This window comes from Narcine bancroftii, chromosome 2, assembly GCF_036971445.1.
Source record: "Narcine bancroftii isolate sNarBan1 chromosome 2, sNarBan1.hap1, whole genome shotgun sequence".
Taxonomy (NCBI): Eukaryota; Metazoa; Chordata; class Chondrichthyes; order Torpediniformes; family Narcinidae; genus Narcine; species Narcine bancroftii.
The window spans coordinates 148,128,981-148,148,544 of NC_091470.1; the positions used below are offsets into that span (position 1 = coordinate 148,128,981).

At 40.3% G+C, this 19,564-nt stretch overlaps 1 protein-coding gene across 13 annotated transcripts in view; it reads left to right on the top strand.

Moving 5' to 3' along the window:
* The window catches only part of acot7 (acyl-CoA thioesterase 7), a 199,935-nt gene that overhangs the window by 50,650 nt on the left and 129,721 nt on the right, over window positions 1–19,564 (top strand). For 11 of the 13 annotated variants that reach the window (XR_011351686.1, XR_011351687.1, XR_011351689.1 and 8 more), the window contains 3 exons: window positions 3,505–3,596; window positions 12,753–12,867; window positions 18,615–18,629. Coding sequence is in view for 7 of the 13 variants with exons in the window: in XM_069918506.1 (XP_069774607.1) it covers window positions 3,505–3,596; window positions 12,753–12,867; window positions 18,615–18,629 (222 nt within the window). In the remaining 6 variants the exon portion in view is untranslated. The remainder of the gene's footprint in view (window positions 1–3,504; window positions 3,597–12,752; window positions 12,868–18,614; window positions 18,630–19,564) is intronic. The other 2 variants (XM_069918507.1, XM_069918510.1) reach the window with 1 other exon arrangement.

Sequence of the window (19,564 nt, forward strand, 5' to 3'; positions counted from 1 at the left end):
ATCATTTGCCTGTAAGGGCAATTTCTGCTGATAGCAAATCTTTGTCTGCCTTTCACTAGACTAAAGGAAATTTCGTATAATATTGCATTTTCTGTCTTATTCTATGACATTAAATAATCTTGTGTTTAAGTTTTTAAATCTTGGAATGCAGATGAAGAAACCATGAGAAATTACCAGGGTTAAAGTGAAATATGATAACTCAGGGGTGTGGAACTTTCTTGAGACACTGGGGTAACCCTTAGAGGTCGAATTAAAAGTGGCCATCAGTTACATTTGAGGATTTTTTGCTGATTTGCCTGAAGCTTCTTTTGTGTCTTTTCACCAGGCAAAGAACATCTGTGACCTGAGAACTTTGACAAAATAAAACAAAATTGAAAGCAAAAACCAAACGTATGGTGTTCTCTTCTCATCTTTCAGTTGCCATCTGTGGTTGAGTAAAACACATTAACCGAATAAAGCATTGCTCGAGAAATTAGCCATGAGAGCACTGAGGAATTTCATAATTATCATTCAGCATTAATTGCACAAAACAGCATGATAATGCTCAGTGGGCACAAAATTAAGGAAATAAATTGACAATGTCTGTTGTTTTTATATTGTAGAGGATATGATAATGAGCAGTTGCAAAACTATGTCTGACACATCGTATTCATCATTTCAGGAATGTTCAACTTGACCTTTCTACAAAGTACAGTATTAAATTCGGCAGGTCATAAAACAGTGGTAATTGACTGACAATGGTTAATGCATCCAAATTAAGTGAGTGTGACTTTGTCTGTCCTTGAATATAGGTACCAGATTCTCATGAGGACTTGGAGTGCATTCATGTTTTGTACTGAATTCTTGATATGGTAGAAGAGACTTCCTCGGTTAAACAAATGTAGCATTATGAATAGAAAACAAGCTCCTGATCTTATCTGGAAACACCGATTTCTACTGCGCTGCATTTTTGTGGGTGCTGGTTGGCTTTCCATAATGCCAGCCTACGGCCATCAGCATTGTGAATCATAAGAACTGTGGCTTGCTCTGCTATCACTGGAACTCCATATGTCCATGTATGTGAGGAGTTTCATCACCAAAGACTCCTGGAAACTTCTACAGGTGTACTGTGGAGAGCCTTCTGACTGGCTGCATCACTGTCTGCTACAAAAGTGCTTAAGACAAGGAGAAAAAAACTTCAGACAGTTGTTAACTCAGCCCATGACATCACGGGCACCAGTCTTCACTCCACTGAGGACATCTACAAGAGGTGGTGTCTCAAGATCCCCACCTCCCAAGCCAGGCCCTCTTCACTCTGCTACCATCGGGAAAAAGGTGCAGGAGTCTGAAGACGAGCACTCAGTAGCACAAGCACAGCTGCTTCTCCTTTGCCATCAGATTTATGAATGATCAGTGATCCACAGACACTGCCTTACTTTTTCTTGCGCTATTTCATTTATTTCAAAATATAGGTTATAGAAATGTTTGCACTGTGATATGCTGCCACAAAACAATGAAATTCGTGACATGTTCATGACTTGAACAGTGGCTGGGAATAGCAACTCTGGTTTATTTCCCCTTGCCATTCTTGCTAAACCAGGCCCTCTGAACCATATTGCAGTTAAGGCATTACAGCCCAGCTGAAATCTGCTGTTACCATGAGCAATGAAAGCCTTGAGTGCAAGCAAAATGGAATAGAAAGCACAATGAGCTGGAAATGATTTGGTGGCTGCATGAGATCACTGAGTCAGGTAATAGAACTGAGTGTTTGTGTCTGACCTCTTTTTATAGATTGGCAACAATCCAACAATTTTTGCAGCTGCTCCTTTAATAATTTGTGATGTCTGTTAACAGTCAGATGCTTTACATCACAAACCATAGTGATCAGTAGAATTATCTCTTAAAATCTATAGGGGTTTTTAATCGACTGCTCATGTTTTATGTTGAGGACGGAAAAAGCAGATTGCGCGGTCCTTTTACGCAGAGGAAATTCCCGAGCCGGCTTCCAAAGAGCATGTAGAGCAGATGGGTACTTTAAAATTTGCGCTCTTGGCTCTTGACATCATCAGCCCTCCTCCTTTGGAGCCGCTTTCAGCAGAAATCCTTTAATGCAGGAGGTGGAACAACTTTGCTCCAGCTCTGATGCTACCACCCCTGGTGGAGGGAACCAGTTATCCATCTTTGGAGCTTTTATGCAGGTAAGTAGAGCATCTTAAAGGCAGAGGAAACCTGTCTTTACAATTCAGTAAATTTCACTATAAAAGGGCCTGAAGTGACCACTTATAATTACAATTATCTCGCCTTGGCTGGAGTGACAGACGTAAACCCCAGTTGTTTAAATACCTGGAAGAAGCAGTCTTCTGAATTTGAGAAGAAATGTTACCTTTATTTTAAAACCAATTTAATTAGCTTTTGAGACATCCAGTCTCTAATTGACTAAAATGCAAAATATTGCAAATCTGAAATGAAAACAAAACACTGGAGTCACTGTTACCATCTGTCAGATAGATGTTTAAATTATAGGGCTTTTCTTGGAATCTGGAGATATTAGGGGCGAATAGTCTTTTTAAAAAAAAAAAAATAATCAGGGAAAGACCTGGCACCAGACCATGTACAGAAAATAGTGAGTGATATTATCTGTGAAGTACATTGGTGGCTCACAGATGACCAAATGACAGAGGTGGGCAGAAATGAAGGGAAGCATAACGAGGACAGCTAAAGAAACACGCGGCCTGTATAGAGTACAGGTCGAGTACCCCTTATCCGAAATGCTTTTCAGTTTTCATCTCTTTGGATAAGGGGTACTCGACCTATACAAGAATAACAAAAGCAGTAGGCTTGCACCAAACTTGAGCAAAGGCAATGACTCTAGAATAAGGCAGAAGCCAACTGATCTGGGATAGGAATGCAGTCACACTGCATCTAAATAAAGTAAAAAAAACAGTTGCTGTCTTAGGGCTGAGCTCCAGAAGAAGGTCTCAGGTCTGAGGCATCGGCTACCTTTAAAATTTAAAAGTTAGATACAGAGCACAGTAACGGGCCATTTAGGCGTTTTGAATGGTGGGAGGAAACTGGAGCACCCGGAGAAAACCCATGAAGACATCGGGAGAATGCACAAACTTCTTACAGACAGTGTGGAATTCGAACACTGATCCCAATCGTTGCGCAAAGCGCTGTGCTAACCATGTCGCCTTTTACTTTCTATGGATGCAGTGTAATATATTGCGTTTTGCCAGTAGTTTTGGGTGCTGCACTAGACTGCAGCATCTTGTTTACCTCCTGATTTTCTGGGATGTGAGTTAAATATACATCCTGCGTCTGCAAGGAAATGGAACAGATGTGCTTGTGATCACTGTAGCAAGCTGAGTACCCAGCGTAATGAAATTATTCCTCCTGGGGCTGGGCCTCAAATTCTGAATGACTATGCTCCTGTGATGCATCTTGAGGCCTTTGATTACTTTAAACGTACAATATAAATATGTGCTATCTAAATTAAGAAAGGATTTCTCTTTTTGTGATGTCTAGGTGCTAAACGAATGACCAATCGGGCCACGCTGTGGTATGTGCCACTATCTGTGGAGAATGTAAATAAAGTGGTCAAGGTTCCTCCTATGCAGGTAACTGATTTACAGCATTACAATTTTTTGGAAAATAAGAGTTCAATTTTATTTAAGGAATTAATAAATTAATTTGTGTTCTTAGTGCACAAAGTGCACTCTTACTTGTGCACTTTATTGGTTTTCTTTTTGTTCTCTCAGAATAGCATAATCCGTTTGTTTGCATTTGTTATCTGTTTATAGTTCTTTTATTTACATGTTTACACTGTGTACAGGTTTAAATTTTGCACTACCAATTGTTGGTAATTCGGCCATGCCCACAGGAAAAAGGAATCTCAGGGTTGTATGTGATGTCATGTATATACTCTTGACAATAAATCTGATGATCTGAAATTAAATAAAAAAGAAAAATGAGTGAATAAGCAATGCAGTTTGAAAATCAACCATATTTTGTAAAATTATTTTTTTAAATTAATCTAACAGCACAGTAACAGGTCCTTCTGGCCCATGAGCCCGTTCCACCCAAATTAGCAGACAACCCCCGGTACATTTTGAATGATGGGAGGAAATTCGAGGACCCGGTGGAAACCCACGCAGACACGGGGAGACCGTACAAACTCCTCACATGGATGCTGCTGGAATTGCCAGGAGTTACTGTCTATCCCTATTTACTGCTGAACAGAGTTAACCCATTGGTGAATCTGGTGTTCTATATGGCTGCCAGTTTTGTAGATGTCCATCAATGCATGTGTACGTAATCACCAGCATCGAAAGCACATAAGACTGAAAAGAAAGAACAATTACAAAAGCTGGAGAGACAGTACAAACTCTACCTGTTGTTCATAGGAACAAATTTATTTATGTACATTGGACTTCCAAATTTAACATTCTGGGGGCTCATAAAACTTGTGTGAGATGGCATGGTTAGATTAGCAGTTAGCGCAATGCTGTAACAGTGTCAGTGACGGGACTGGGGTTCGAATCCTGCATTGTCTGTAATGACTTAGTATGTTCTCCCAGTGTCTGCTTTAGTCTCCTCCCACGGTTCAAAACAAAGTACCAGAGTTTGTATGTCATATGGGCAGCACGGGCTCATGGGCCGAAATGGCCTATTACCATGCTGTATGTCTAAATCTAAATTTAAAAAAAAAATTATATGTAGGGGTGTCCAGAAGTCAGGGGTAGCTCATAGCCTGAATGAGAGGAGTAAAACACAAAAGCCTGCAGATTGAAGTAAAACACAATGCTGGAGAAATTCTGCAGGTCAAATTTTATATAGCAAAGTAAAGATACTGTACATAACCAACGTTTCGGGCTTGGGACCTTCATCAAGGTATGAGCAAAATGTAGACAGGTGCCCTAACTCGGGTTGCTATATAAAGTTTGACCTGCTGAGTTTCTCCAGCATTGTGTTTTTACTGCAGCTTTAATGATTTAGGTTGACCAGTTTACTTCCCAGATGGACATTAATGAGCCAGATGGGCAATCCAGTAGTTTTGTGCTTAATGATATGTGACTAGCTACTTAAAACTTCAGTTTTAGTTGATTATTTAAATTTAAGTTCCCCAGCTGTCCCAGTCGATTCAAACTACCGTATGTACTCGTGTAATCATCGATACCATTTAATAGTCAACTTTCCTTTTTATGGCCTAAAAATCAAGTGTTTTTGTGTGATCCGTGTAAAGGCTGATCCCCACTTTTTTGGCCCCAACTCCAAGCTCCTGAAACCCCAACTGCCCACCTATCTGAGCTTCTGATGCTCTGACCACGAATCCTCTCCCCAGCTGCCCACCAACTGAAGATCCTGATCCCCAACTGCGGATCCTCACCGTGGCAGCCTTCCCATCTGAGCTCCCAATGCTCTGGCCACAGACTCTCTCTTAGGCCTCAGCTACCCATCCATCCCTGCTCCCAACACCCTAAATGACGACTCACCACCCAGTCCTGGCCATCCGAGCTCCCAATGCCTTAAATGATGCAGATACTTTAACCGCAATCAAAAGTGAGACCCTCCCAGCTTTGACCTGAAAAATTAGACCAAAAAAATTCGACGACACAATGAATGCAAGACCGAGAGCTTAATTTATCTGCAACCATACTCTTTCAAGCAATCTGTCAGGATATCACTTCAGTTTGGACTAGCCATCAGCTGATTATATTTCCAACCTTTCCTTTGAGATGGATGGTAGTTTCTTCCACAACTCATCTCAAAAATATACTGCTTTGTATAATTTTTTTAAACCCTTTCTAATGTTGTGAGGAAATGTTATGGGTAACTTTACAGCTTCGAGGCTACCACCGTTGCTGTTTCCTTCCAGCCTTTCCAAACAGTTTGTGATGTTAATACAATCATAAAGTTTTGACACAGAATGAATCAAGCTTGACTCAACTGTTTGACAAAAAGATTAAAATTGCCAAAGCACCATAGATTTTTTTTTTCCACAAAATTGATTAGATTTGTTTGTGTTCGGCTTTCAAACTCCAATTTTCCCATGATACATTTCTGATTCCGGTATTTTCTTTGATCATCAAATTTATTTGACTTCTGTAATTGTACTGTTGAAATTTTAACATAGTCCAGACACACTCAACTGTTGGATGAGGCACATTTCATTGAACTGCTCTAAAGAAAGATATTCTTTGAATGATCTATTGACCTGTATATTCTTGGTGATTCCTGCCTGTATGTATCTGAGCACTGCCAAGTCTCACCCAGAATATGCTGCATATGTTTTTGACTTGGAAATGAACGTTTAACTTTGGGAAGGTTTGTGGGTAGTGAGTAAACATTCAGTGTTCACTACTTGCCAACGTCTACTGTAAGGAGTTTGCACATTCTCCCCATGTCTGCATGGGTTTCCTCCCACCATTCAAAAAAGTACAGGGGGTTGTAGGTCAATTGGGTGTAATTGGATGGGTCGGGCTTGTGGACCGAAAGGGCCTATTACAGTGTTCTATGTCTAAATTTAAATAAATGGTTCATGCAACATCATATCCCACACATTTTTGACTTATTATAACACTATACCCTGCATTTTCTACTACGCAAAGGCCTATCATACTGTACCAAGCAATACAATTGGTTGTATAAAAACTAGTAAAAGCAAAAAAAGTGTAGAAATAATGCTAAATCTAATGGAATATCTTTACAGTGGCCATGCACTGAGGTCACAGATTATATTTTGTTCAAGCAATGCTCCCTCCTATTTAGCCCAGTTTTATGATTTGAAGCCAAATTTAGAAAAGCCTTTTTACTGTACTATATCCTCTATCCATTATCTCAGAGGATTCAGTGGGGTATTTCATTGGCAATGCATTGGATTGAATTATTTATTGTCACGTGTATAAGATATAGCGAGAAGCATTACTTTATAAACTCTCCCAGCAAGTCGACCCATACTTAGGAAGTACAGTTTTTTTATAAAAAGCAGTGCAGGGAATAGTGTTATAATAAGTCAAAAATGTGTGGGATATGATGTTGCTTGAACCATTTATTTAAATTTAGACATAGAACATTGTAACAGGCCCTTTCGGTCCACAAGCCCGTGCCATCCAATTACATTCAATTGGCCTAAACCCCCCCGTACTTTTTTGAATGGTGGGAGGAAACCCATGCAGACATGGAGAGAACGTGCAAATTCCTTACAGACAGCGCCAGATTCGAACTCTGGTCACTGGTGCTGTAACAGCGTTGTGCTAACTGCTATTGCTAACGGTGCCAGGATATAGAGAAAAGTGCATTTTAACAATGCAGGGGGCATCATCAGTTATGAATGAGAGGTCCATTCAAGATAACACCAGGAAGGAAACTTCTTGAACCTGCAGGTTTGCGTTTTTATGGATCTTCCACCTGAATGAAGGTGTGATTGGCAAGAATGGGATGGGATTGCCACGCAGCTTTGGTTCTCAAGCTTTATGCCACAGGTGCATAAAGCTAGTGAGGGATTTTTTAAGGTGGTATATGAGTGGAAAGAAAATGGTTAAAAACTACTGCTCCATTATATGGTGAAAATCATGGATGCTAGCTATCAGTGCTTAAGATTAAAACATGCTCAGGCATCTCTTCAAAATGATAGATGGAAGAATTTTGATTTTTCTTTTTTGGAAATTTGTTGAGATTAAAAATAAACCTGGTTTTCTGAGTGCAGTTCATCTATCTGGATAGAAGCTTATTCACAATTATCATCCCAACCTTACTACAGAATTTAAAGATTAAAGAATTTTGCAAGTACTTGTGCAAATGCGCAGCTGAAAATATTTGCCAACTTTCCAAGAGATGCCAATATACAGTAAATATTCATGTATAATGTGTTCCGTGTATAATGTGACCCTCCCCCATTTTTGAGGGGAAAAACTTTTACCTCCGTGTATAATATGACCCCCTCCCCTCACCCGCCCGAGTCGCGCTCTCATCTCTCCGCTCGTCTGGCTTCTTGAGTCGCGCTGGCGTCACTCCGCTTGCCCGCCCTCCTGAGTCACGCTCGCGTCTCTCCGCCCATCCGCCCAGCCTCCTGAGTCACTCTCACATCTCTCTGCCCTCCTGAGTCGTGCTCACGTCTCTCTGCCTGCACGCCTAGCCTCCTGAGTCTCGCTCACGACCTCTGCTTGCCCGTCCAGCCTCCTGAGTCGCGCTCGCGTCTCTCTGCTCGTCATTTTTTACTCTCGTGTATAATGCGACTCCCCCCCCCACCTCATTTTTGAGGGGGAAAAAGGGGGAAATTTTTTTTCGCATTAAACACGAACATTTACAGTGACTATTTCTTCCCCAGAATAACATTTGAAAAAAATGTGATACTTCCAGGTTTAAAAAATGTGTGGTTTTGTATCAACACCAGACTACATGTCCTCTCATTGAACTTTGGATGTTTGGATCAATCCTCCTATTATTTCTCCATATTTCCATTACATCTCACACCCAGATTGGTTCCCATGACCCTGGGTCAAGAGGATTTGAGAATATTCCTGTCACACTAAAGAATGTGGTGCACACAAAACTTGAACCTTGCCGTTGTGCTGCAGATAGGACCTTGTAGATTAATGTGAAACTGTATTTAGTGTTTGCAATACTATTCACACCAGTATTTACCAGCCTAACAAGTGGTCCTTAAAAAAAAATGTTAGTGCCCTCTTGTATGAGTGATGCTTAAAACCCTGATTGCCATTAATATTTCTTGGACCTGAAGAAATACTGCTGCTGGTTCCATAAAAAACGCTTGGCCTCTTGTTGTTTATCTCTGACTCTCCCATACCCCGTTAGCCAGCTTCTCACCTATCTTGGTGGTTAGAAACCTCTTACAGTCAGTGAAAGGCATACACCTTGTTTGATCAATGTAATTATGGTCTTTAAATGTAGGACAGACAGCAACAGTCAGGAAAAACACACTGAAATGCTGGAGGAGCTCAGCAGTTCTTACAGTGTCCACAGAAGATAAAGATATATTGCCGATGTTTCGGGCCTGAGCCCTTCTTCATGGAATAAACAAAGAAACGATGGCAATGTATCTTTATCTCCTGTAGATGCTCCAAGACCAGCTGAGTTCCTCCGCATTTTCGTGTGTTTTTACTTTCAATCACAATGTCTGCAGAGTTTTGTATTTCACTCAGCAACAGTCAGGAATGTGGACATTCTCAGCTGTTGACATTCCACATTTTTATTTATTTTTTACATTTTATTTTTTTAATATTGATTAATTTTTAAATAAATGTTATTTATTAAATTTAAAACCACAAAAATCACTTATTTTACTATAATAGAAATCCATTTCAAAGAAAAAACAAAAGAATGAAAGAAAAAGAACCACCCTATTAACATCCCACCCCTCCTCTAACCCAGCAAAGCAAAGAAGGAAATGGGACAAGAGATCTTCAACAGGAGAAATCCTTACTATAAGTCTCCTTCTAGTATACAGAGACTTTTAGGAGAAAGGGAATGCCTGAGATTCATTTAAATATTCACACCATATTCTCCAAAATATGATATTTATCTCTTAAATTATAAGTAATTTTCTCATGGTATACAATTCCGAACTTCCACATGCCATCTCTCCATTCCCAAGTCTATTTCAGACTTCCAAGTTATAGCAATACATTTTCTAGCTATTGCTAAAGCAATTTGAACAAACTTCACTTGATACATATTCAATTTTAATTTAGGTTTGACCCTTCTAATATCTCCCAATAAAAATAAGAATTTAACCCTCATTATTCGTTCTAATAAATTACCTATTTCCAACCAAAAGTTACACTGCCAAGTAGAATGCAGAAATGTACCAACTTTCTATCTACATCCAAAGCATAAATCTGAGAAAGTCTGGTTCAATTTATTTAACTTTTGTGGTGTCAAATATAAATGATGAATAAAATTATATTGGACCAACCTATATCTCACATTTATTGTGCTTTTCATACTTTCTCGACACAACTCAGTCTAATTGCACTCATTAATTTGCTTATTCAAATCTACTTCTGGAATTATGAACCCCTATTTTCTGAGTTTTTTGCAACATTACTGAAATAAATTTCTTTATATCACCGTTACACAACAATGACTCCCCCTGCTGGCAAGTATGAATCTTGACCAAAATTTTTACATAAAAATCTCATAACCTGATTTGACATTCCATACTGTACCAAAAGTTGAAATTGTTCCTGTACTTGTACAAATTTAGAGACTTAAAATAATGCCTGGAAATGACTATCAGCATAATTTGTTGTTACCATGGAATTTCTTATGTCGACTTTACGTTCAAAAAGTTAAAGCATGTAGTAATTGAAAAGTGCTTGCATTTATATGTGCCTTATCACATCATAGATATGTTCCAAAGTATTTCACACGTTGGCTTGATTTTGGAATGTCGGGATTGTGTTGTTTTTTAAAGGTGCGGAGTAGTTAATATTTTCACTGCATCGTGTTCTTGGTGTGGATCTGGAACAGCCAGCCCCAGAAAAAAGCTGTATTTAGTTTCCCCAACAAAGCTGGCAGTCTGTCACTTCATTGTACCAGTTGCCCTCAGTGGACATCTGAGGCTTGCGTCTGCTGCAGATGCAAAACTACTGTACTATTGTTCACATTTTGAACCATAGAACACTACAGAACAGAAACAGGAGCTTCGGCCCTTCTAGTCTGTGCCAAACTATTTTTACACACAGTCTCATAGCCCTCCATACCCTTCCCATCTATGCACCTATCCAAATTTATCTTAAATGTATCTACCACGTCAGCTGGCATCTCATTCCACATTCTCACCCTTAATATTCTCCTTAAATATTTTACCTTTCACCCTTAACCCATGTCCTCCCATTCTAGTCTCACACAACTGCAGTGGAAAAATTCTGCTTGCACTTACTCTACCAACAACCCTCATAAATGTTGTATACCTTTATCAAGTCTTCCCTCATTCTCTGATTCTGTAAAGAATATAGTCCTAGCCTTTTCAACCTTTCCATAGAACTCAGATCCTCAAGTCCTGGCAAATCCCAGTAAATTTTCTATGCACTCTCTCAATCTTATTGATATCTTTCTTGTAGGTAGGTGACCATAACTGCATGCACCAAATCTGGCCTCGCCAATGCCTGACACAGTGTCAACGTAATATTCCAACTCCATACTCAACCTAAATAGGACAACAATGTTTTTCCTGTAATATTAATTCTGTTTTTCTTGTTCAGGTGTTGATTGACCAAGTGTACCAATTTTTTCATTCTTATTTCATTCTGAGGGCAACCAAAAGAATATAGATTTGTTTGAGACGATACTTAAGGCAAAAGTACAGTAATTTTTCCTCTATGGCCATTCCCTGAAATAATTCTTCAGCCTTCTTTATCCCTGCTCACATGCTTGGTTCATTGTTTCTGTCTTCTCAGTGTTGGTAGTGGAATCATAAGATCTTGAAAGGTCTTGGCAAGGTGGAGGTGGATGTCTTTGGAAATCTAAAATCTAGAATGTTTTTAAATAAAAGTTTGCCCTTGTCAGGCAAAGAATGGGTGATATTTTTCCTTTCTCTCAAGATTATTAGTCTTTGGAACACTTCCTCAAAGGGCTGGGGATTTCTTAAATCTTTAATGAGGCAGCGATAGATACTTAATTAACAAGGAGGTGAAAGGTCACTGCAGGTAGACTGGAATGTGCAGTTGTGACTGTCAGAAGGCAGAGCACATGAACAACCACGGTCCTATTGATGGCATAGCAGACGAACAACCACGGTGCTATTGATGGCAGAGCAAATGAACAACCACGGTCCTATTGATGGCAGAGCAGACGAACAACCACGGTCCTATTGATGGCAGAGCAGACGAACAACCACGGTGCTATTGATGGCAGAGCAGACGAACAACCACGGTGCTATTGATGGCAGAGCAGACGAACAACCACGGTGCTATTGATGGCAGAGCAGACGAACAACCACGGTGCTATTGATGACAGAGCAGACGAACAACCACGGTGCTATTGATGGCAGAGCAGACGAACAACCACGCTGCTATTGATGGCAGAGCAGACGAACAACCACGCTGCTATTGATGGCAGAGCAGACGAACAACCACGGTGCTATTGATGGCAGAGCAGACGAACAACCACAGTGCTATTGATGGCAGAGCAGACGAACAACCACGGTGCTATTGATGGCAGAGCAGACGAACAACCACAGTGCTATTGATGGCAGAGCAGACGAACAACCACGGTGCTATTGATGGCAGAGCAGACAAACAACCACGGTGCTATTGATGGCAGAGCAGACGAACAACCACGGTCCTATTGATGGCAGAGCAGATGAACAACCACGATTCTATTGATGGCAGAGCAGATGAACAACCACTGTCCTATTGATGGCAGAGCAGGCTGAATGGCTACTTGACCTATTCCTCCTCCCAGCTTCTACTTTTCTCTTTGGCTTGCAGTTCGGGTCTCTTTCCCTGAAACCTTCACCTTGCCATTTCTCTTGCCACCTTACAAGCCATCTCAAAAGTGAATTTGTAACGCTGAATTTCATCCGCTTGCATTCCTACTCTGATGTGAATCTTTTTTGCCATCTTCAGGATAATGGTCCCCTTTAAATGTCAGTCATCATTGCCGATGACTTTCAACATGGAATTGTTCACATGTAACATTGGGTTTGATGATTAAAGATGGTGTTTTAAAAAAATGTGCATTGTAAAGGAAAGTTTGCATTAAAAGCACTGAATTATCTGCTCCTCCACCATCCCAATCCTCACCCAAAGTATTCAAGTCTAGAACAAGAAGAGGAAGGTCGAAAGAGGTACGAAGCTCAGAAACTGGACCGAATTGAAACCAAGCAGAGGTGTGAAGATATGATATTCCCTGTCATTAATGTGGGTAAGCTGCACAATTAAAATTATTTACTTCTTTTTTAAAGCTGAAACATCTATTCTTTTGTTATTAAAAATCAATTCTGGAATTTGTCTCTGCTCACTTCAATCGATTCAATCTTAGAACTAAAAAAATACTTATACAGTATCATATTGTGAATGATCCTCAAGAAAATAAGCATGCTGTTTGATTGCAAATGTTCTTGGTTCTCTACTGTTTTTTTTAAATTGGCTGCAGTGCACATAACAGCAATTACACTCCTGCTGCAAGATGGATTCACGATACTTCTGCATTGTCATTAACCACGATGGCTTTAAATTGTTGGTTCAGCTACCACAAAACTCTAGTTTTTTTCATTCAGAAGTTTGAGTTTCCATCTGCTGCTATTCAACAAAGGCTGTGAGGTCCAGCCAGGGAGCTACAAGCCAATGAACTTAACATTAGCGGTGTAAAAGCACACAATGCTGGAGGAACTCAGCAGGTCAAACAGTGTCCTTTATGTAGCAAAGGTAAAAATATATAACTGATGTTTTGGGCTTAAACCCTTCATCAAGGCGTGAGAGAATGTCGGCAGGCATCTGAACCTTTGCTACACAAAGGTCAAATGCCTTGATGAAGGGCTCAAGCCTGAAATGTCAGCTATGTATTTTTACCCTTGCTACATAAAGGACACTGTTTGACCTGCTGAGTTTCTCCAGCATTTTGTGCTTTTACTTCAACTACGGTGTCTACAGATTTTCGTGATTTACTTCTTAACATTAGTGGTGGCTAGGTTACTTAGAGGGAATCTGAGAGACAGGATCTTCTTGCAATTGGAATGGCAGGATTGATTAGGGATAGTGACTGATAAGATTGATAGAAGGCAGGGCAGTGGAGATTGTCAATGTGGATTTTAGCAAAGCCTTTGACAAAGTCCTGCATGACAGACTGGTCCAAAAGGTCAGATCCAGGGACACCTGGCCAATTGGATACAAAGTTGGCTTGGTTGGAGACAGACAGAGGGAGGGAGTGGAGGGTTGTTGCTAAGATTAGAAGCCTGTAACCCATGGTGTGCCACAGGGATTGGAGCTAGGTCCACTGTTATTTGTCATCCAGATCCACCATTCTCAACGGGGGCTGTATGCCCCCAGCCACCCTGGAATCACAGCACATTTAAAAGAGGGGACTGAAATTATAAAATATTTCTTATGTTTTTTTATGTAGTAGGAGAGAAGTACAGAAGAAACCAACTAAATTTGCTTCACAGGAAAGGGGCCTATTAACTTTGAGCAGACTCCTAAGGGGGCCATAACCAATGAAAAGTTGAGAATAGCTGATCTAGATGAACAACTTGGAAGGCAATGTAGTTGACATGTTTAGTAAGTTTGTGGATGGTGACAAAATTGATGGCAGAAGATCATCTCAGATTACAGCAGGATCTAGATGAATTTGGTAAGTGGGCCAAGAAATGGCACCATGGAAATTAACTCAGAAAATGCAAAATGTTGCACTTCAGCAGTTGAAAACGGGGCAGGATTTATCTGGTGAATGGTAGGCCCTGAGCATAGTTCCATGAAAGTGATGACACAGTAGACAGGGTGATAAAGAAGGCATTTGGCACCCTTGCCCTCATCAGTTAGGGTATTGACGGTGAGATCACACTTATTATGTATAGTTTTGACTGTCCAGCTGTGGGAAAGATCTTGTTAAGTTGGAAAAAATTTACAAGATTGTGTGGAGTCCGGCAGGCTTGAGTTCAAAGGAGAGGGTGGATAGGCTGCAACTTACCTCCCTAGAATATAGGTGGCTGAGAAGGGACCTTGTAGAGGTTTATAACATTGGGGCATAAATAAAGTAAATAGTCATAGTCTTTTTCTAAGGGAAGGGGAATCTATTAGAGGACATAGATTTAAGGTGAGAGGGAAGATTTAAAAGGAACCAGTGGGATGGCTTCTCCACACAGGTGGTGGGTAGATAGAGCAGGATCAGAGGAAGTGGTAGAAGTGTAATTACACCAACATACATTCAGACAGGTATGTGGATAGGAAAGGGTTAGAGGGATATTGGCTGAATGCAGGTAAATGGCGTGTTGTCACAAGATAAAGGAACCATCGAGTCTGCTAAGCAACTCCACCCTGAGGTAAACCGTTCTCTCATCTAGATCCAAATTCCGGCCTTTTCCCCAGATCCCTTGATACCCTGACTAATTAGAAACCTATCAATCTCCTCCTTAAACTCCCCTAGTGTTTGATCCTCCACGGCTGGATGTGGCAACAAATCCCACATATCCTTGACCCTCTGGCCAAAGAAATTTCTACTCCTCTCTATTTTAAATGGGTACCTTTTAATTCTAAGACTGTATCCTCTTGTCCTGGATTCACTGACCAAAGGAAACATTTTATTCACATCTTCTCTGTCCAATCCTATCAGAATTAGAAATATTTGCATGAGATCCCCTCTCATTTTATACTCCAATGAAATCAGTCCAAGAGCCGATAAACGTTCCTCATATGTTAGCCCTTGGATTCTAGGAATCATCCTGGTAAATCTTCTCTGCACTCTGTCCAACATCATTACATCCCTTCTAAGATAAGGGGGCCACAACTGCACACAGTACTCCAAATGAGGTCTCACCCATAAAGCCTCATCAACATCTCTTTACTCATGTATATTTCACCTTGAAATTAATGCTAACATAGCATTCGCTTTCTTTACTGCTGATCCAACCTGGTGGTTATCATGAACAAGGATCCCCAAGTTCCTTTGCTCTTCGGAACTTTCTCCCATCTAAATAATAATCTGCCTGTTTATTTCCTCTTCCAAAATATACAGCCATATATTTCTCAACATTGTATCTCATCTGCCATTTCTTTGCCTAAACTGTCCATCTCTCTGCAATCATTTGGTTTCTTCAATACTTCCTACGTCACCACTTATCTTGGTGTCATCTGCAAATTTAGCCACGAAGCCATTCAATCCATAATCTGAGTTGTCAATATACATTGTAAAAAGAAGTGGCCCCAACACCGACTCCTGCAGAACACCACGAGTAACTGGCAATCAACCAGAACTGGATCCCTTTATTTCCACCCTTTGCTTTCTGCCTATCAGCCAATACTCCACCCAATCTAATATCTTTCCTGTAATCCCATGGACTCTCATTTTATTAAGCAGCTTCTTGTGTCTCTTTCTAACTACTTCAAGTAGTCCCAGTCCCTATTAAGTTGGATGACCAAAGAGATTGAGACTAATGTTAATGCAATAAAATATGGGTCATGCTGTATGGAAATGCATTGATAAATGTGAAAAAAAGAATCCATTCTACATATTATTAGTTTCTACTTAATCACTGTTCTCCCAGGATTGCAGCATGAATATCATACCACAAGAGTGTTGACCACACATGGAAATGGTTCTGTGTATCCAGTCTTTTGAATAGTGCATAAAACACCAACAACGCTTCCTTGGATTTACTATCACAATTAGGCTGGGAATTCAAACAATTTCCATTTTCAGTTACTTGTCTGCAGCAGTCACAGTTTTTTAAAAATGCAACCACATAATCATTGGAAAATGCAGAGAGGCAAGTGACTGCAGATGCTGGAATCTAAAGCCAAGCCACAACCTGCTGGAGGAACTCGGTGGGCTGAGCAACGTCAGCGGGGAAAAAAAAAACAGCGGTCGATGTTTCAGCCGGAACTGAAACGGTTTTGTTTCACCAGATCAGGGATCTGCCGCTGCTGTTTTTCCCTTGGGCAAGGGTGCTGGGCAATACTTTCTGGCAGCAATAAGATCACAAAAAAAAAATCGGGCCTAGTACTTAAAAGCACTAATTTTAATCTTAATGAAGGATTTTGACCCAAAACATCAAGCATTCTTTTCTTCTCCCTCCCCCCCACCCCCCACTGATGCTGTTTGACCTGCTGAGTTCCTCCAGCAGATTGAGTTTAGCAGTAGTTGAAAATGCATTGTTCATAAATATTTTAAAGCCAGTGTGGCATTTGTAATGTTGTTTGCTTTCAGAGTGATCCAACAAGCAGTTATTAATAATTCACATTAAAAAATTTCAAATGGATTTATATTCCCTCTTAAAAAAAAAAGATGGGAGTGAACTGAAGATTAAAATGAGAGCCTATTTACTGCGTCTTTGCCAATCATGAACCTTTGACTTTTTGGAACGAGTGCTGTCCATCATTCTCCTTCAGGCCCTGTCTGCCATACAGTGCTTTCTGGCAGCAACGTGAACTCAGAAAATTCACCCCAGTCATTAAAAACAAGGACATGATTTCTCCTCGTTCGCGAACTCAAGATGCGAATTATATCCCACCATAATATCTTAGGGCTCTAAACAGCATATCATTGTGAAAGCTAAGACTATGTATGTGAGGCATTGCAGAGTGATGGAAGGTCAAAGTAAACCATCGGGTGAGTTGGATACACTCTAATGCAGATAAGTCTATGTTCAGTGAGATGAAATAACCAATGATCAGAACATGAAACATGAAAGTCTTCAGACTTCAGATTTGATTAAAAACACAAGAATGCTGGAGGATCTCAGCAGGGTTCACAGCATCCATAGGAGGTAAAGATGTATAACCAAGTTTTGGGTCTGAGCCCTCATTCAAAGAATGAGGAAAAAGTATGAATAAAATGGCTGGGGAGAAGGGAAGAAAGGGCAGGAGCACAGACCAACAGATAAAAGGTGATAATTGGACATTTATAGAAGGAGAGGAAAGGTAGGAATTGATTGGGGGAGGGGGTGGCTCTGAACCTGCAGAGCTAGAGGAAAGGAGACAGAAGGAAAGGGGAAGAGGGAGGGATTGAGTTAGAAGAAAGGAGAAATGGGGATAGGGGAAGGGAAGCTAACATAAACTGGGGAAGTCAATGTTCATGCCATCCGGTTGGAGGGTACCCAGACAGAATATGAAGTTGTTCTTCCAATTTTCAGGTGGTCTCAGTCGGTATCCATCCCCACCTCAAATTCACTTTGCCCATAATGGGCATGGGGAAATAGCATCAAAGACAAATCAAGATATGTATTGTGTGTCTTTGAATAAAGAACCCTCAAGATATTAAAGCACAGTCAAGCTGTATCAATAAAGGATCTAGGATTTAAACAAGACTTCTCCGCTTTCTATTAAACCACTCTCCTGTTTTCCCTATCCCTCTATCCTCTTTTACTTGCCCCTCTTCCCAGCATTTCATTCAGGCGCCTGTCTGCTTTTTGCTCATACCTTGATGAAGGGCTCAGGTCCAAAGCGTTGGTTATGCATCTTCAACTTTGCTATGTAAAGAACGCTGTTTGGTCTGCTGAGTTTGTCCAGGAATTTAATGTATCTATAAAAAAAAAGATCAAGGATGTTTAGTTATCTAATTTCATGTGGCTAAATATGAGTGGAATTATAAATACCGATGAGAATCGCTGTGCAGCCCATCTCTTGTGCATCTTGTAACTCTTGTATTTCTCTGCTATTTTAGCAGAGCATTAATCTTGGATGACTTTGAAGAGGTATAGTATTTGAACATGTTAAATTTATATTAGTATAGGTGATGTCTGGCCTCCTATTTCTTTCTTCTTTTCCATATGCAGTTCATGAGCACATGCAGTAGAACTATGCAGTCCAATTTAAATTAGATTGTGGGAATTGATTCATAAAGTGAAATATGTTTAATTTCTATTTAGTTAAAATTGAGCCTCAGAATAAATGCAGTTTACTTGAATCATATTAATGTTAATTTACTTTTGTCCTGTTTATTATTACTTTCCCTGGCAGATCGACAATCTAAAGGTAAGCTTTGCCTCATTGTACTATTAGTCTTTTTGAAGCTTGAAATTCAAAGTTCAGATTTATTGTCAGAGTACATGCATGAAATCAAGTACAACCTTGAGATTCTTTCCTCCTGCGGGCCTGGCAGAATTTCTTCTTACCAGTAGTGCAAAAAAACTGTTCTCAATAAAAGATATGTAAACAAATGAGAGAAAAATGAACAAAGAAAGAAATGTGAACAAACTACAATACATTAAAAAATTCAGTAATAAATAACATGCAAAGTAAGAGTCCTTAGATGAGTCTTGAGGAGTGTGATGGTGGAGGGGTAGCAACTGTTCCTCAACCTGGATTACAAGTCTTGTGGCATCTATATCTCTTTCCTGACGGAAACAGTGAGAGCAAAGCATGTCTTAGGTGGTGTTTGCTCTGCTCTCTGATGGCAGCGTTCCCTGTAGATGTTCTCGATAGTGGGGAGAATTTTGCCTGTAATGTATTGGGCTGTGTCCACTAGCTTTTGCAGGGCTTTCCGCTCAGATATATAAGTGCTCCCACACCAGACCATGATGCAGCCAGTCAGCATACATTCCACTACACATCAGAGGAAGTTTGCCAAGGTTTTCAATGTCATACTAAACCTCTGTAAACCCATGAGGAAGTAGACGTGCTTTCTTCATGATGCCATTAGTATGTTGGGTCCAGGAATGGTTCTCCAAGATAGTGACTCCCAGGAGTTGCTCACCCTTTCCACCTCTGATTTTCCCCAATGATCACTGGATTTTACACCTCTCATTTTCCCTTCCTGGTGTCCATAATAAGCTCCTTGGTTTTGGTGACCTTGAATGTGAGATTATTGTTAAACTCTCTTAGATCAGTGAATATTGGCTCTTAAGATTCAAGGCTCTGTTGCATAAGGACAGTTAAATTCTGCTGCCAGTTTAACGATAAACTGTCTT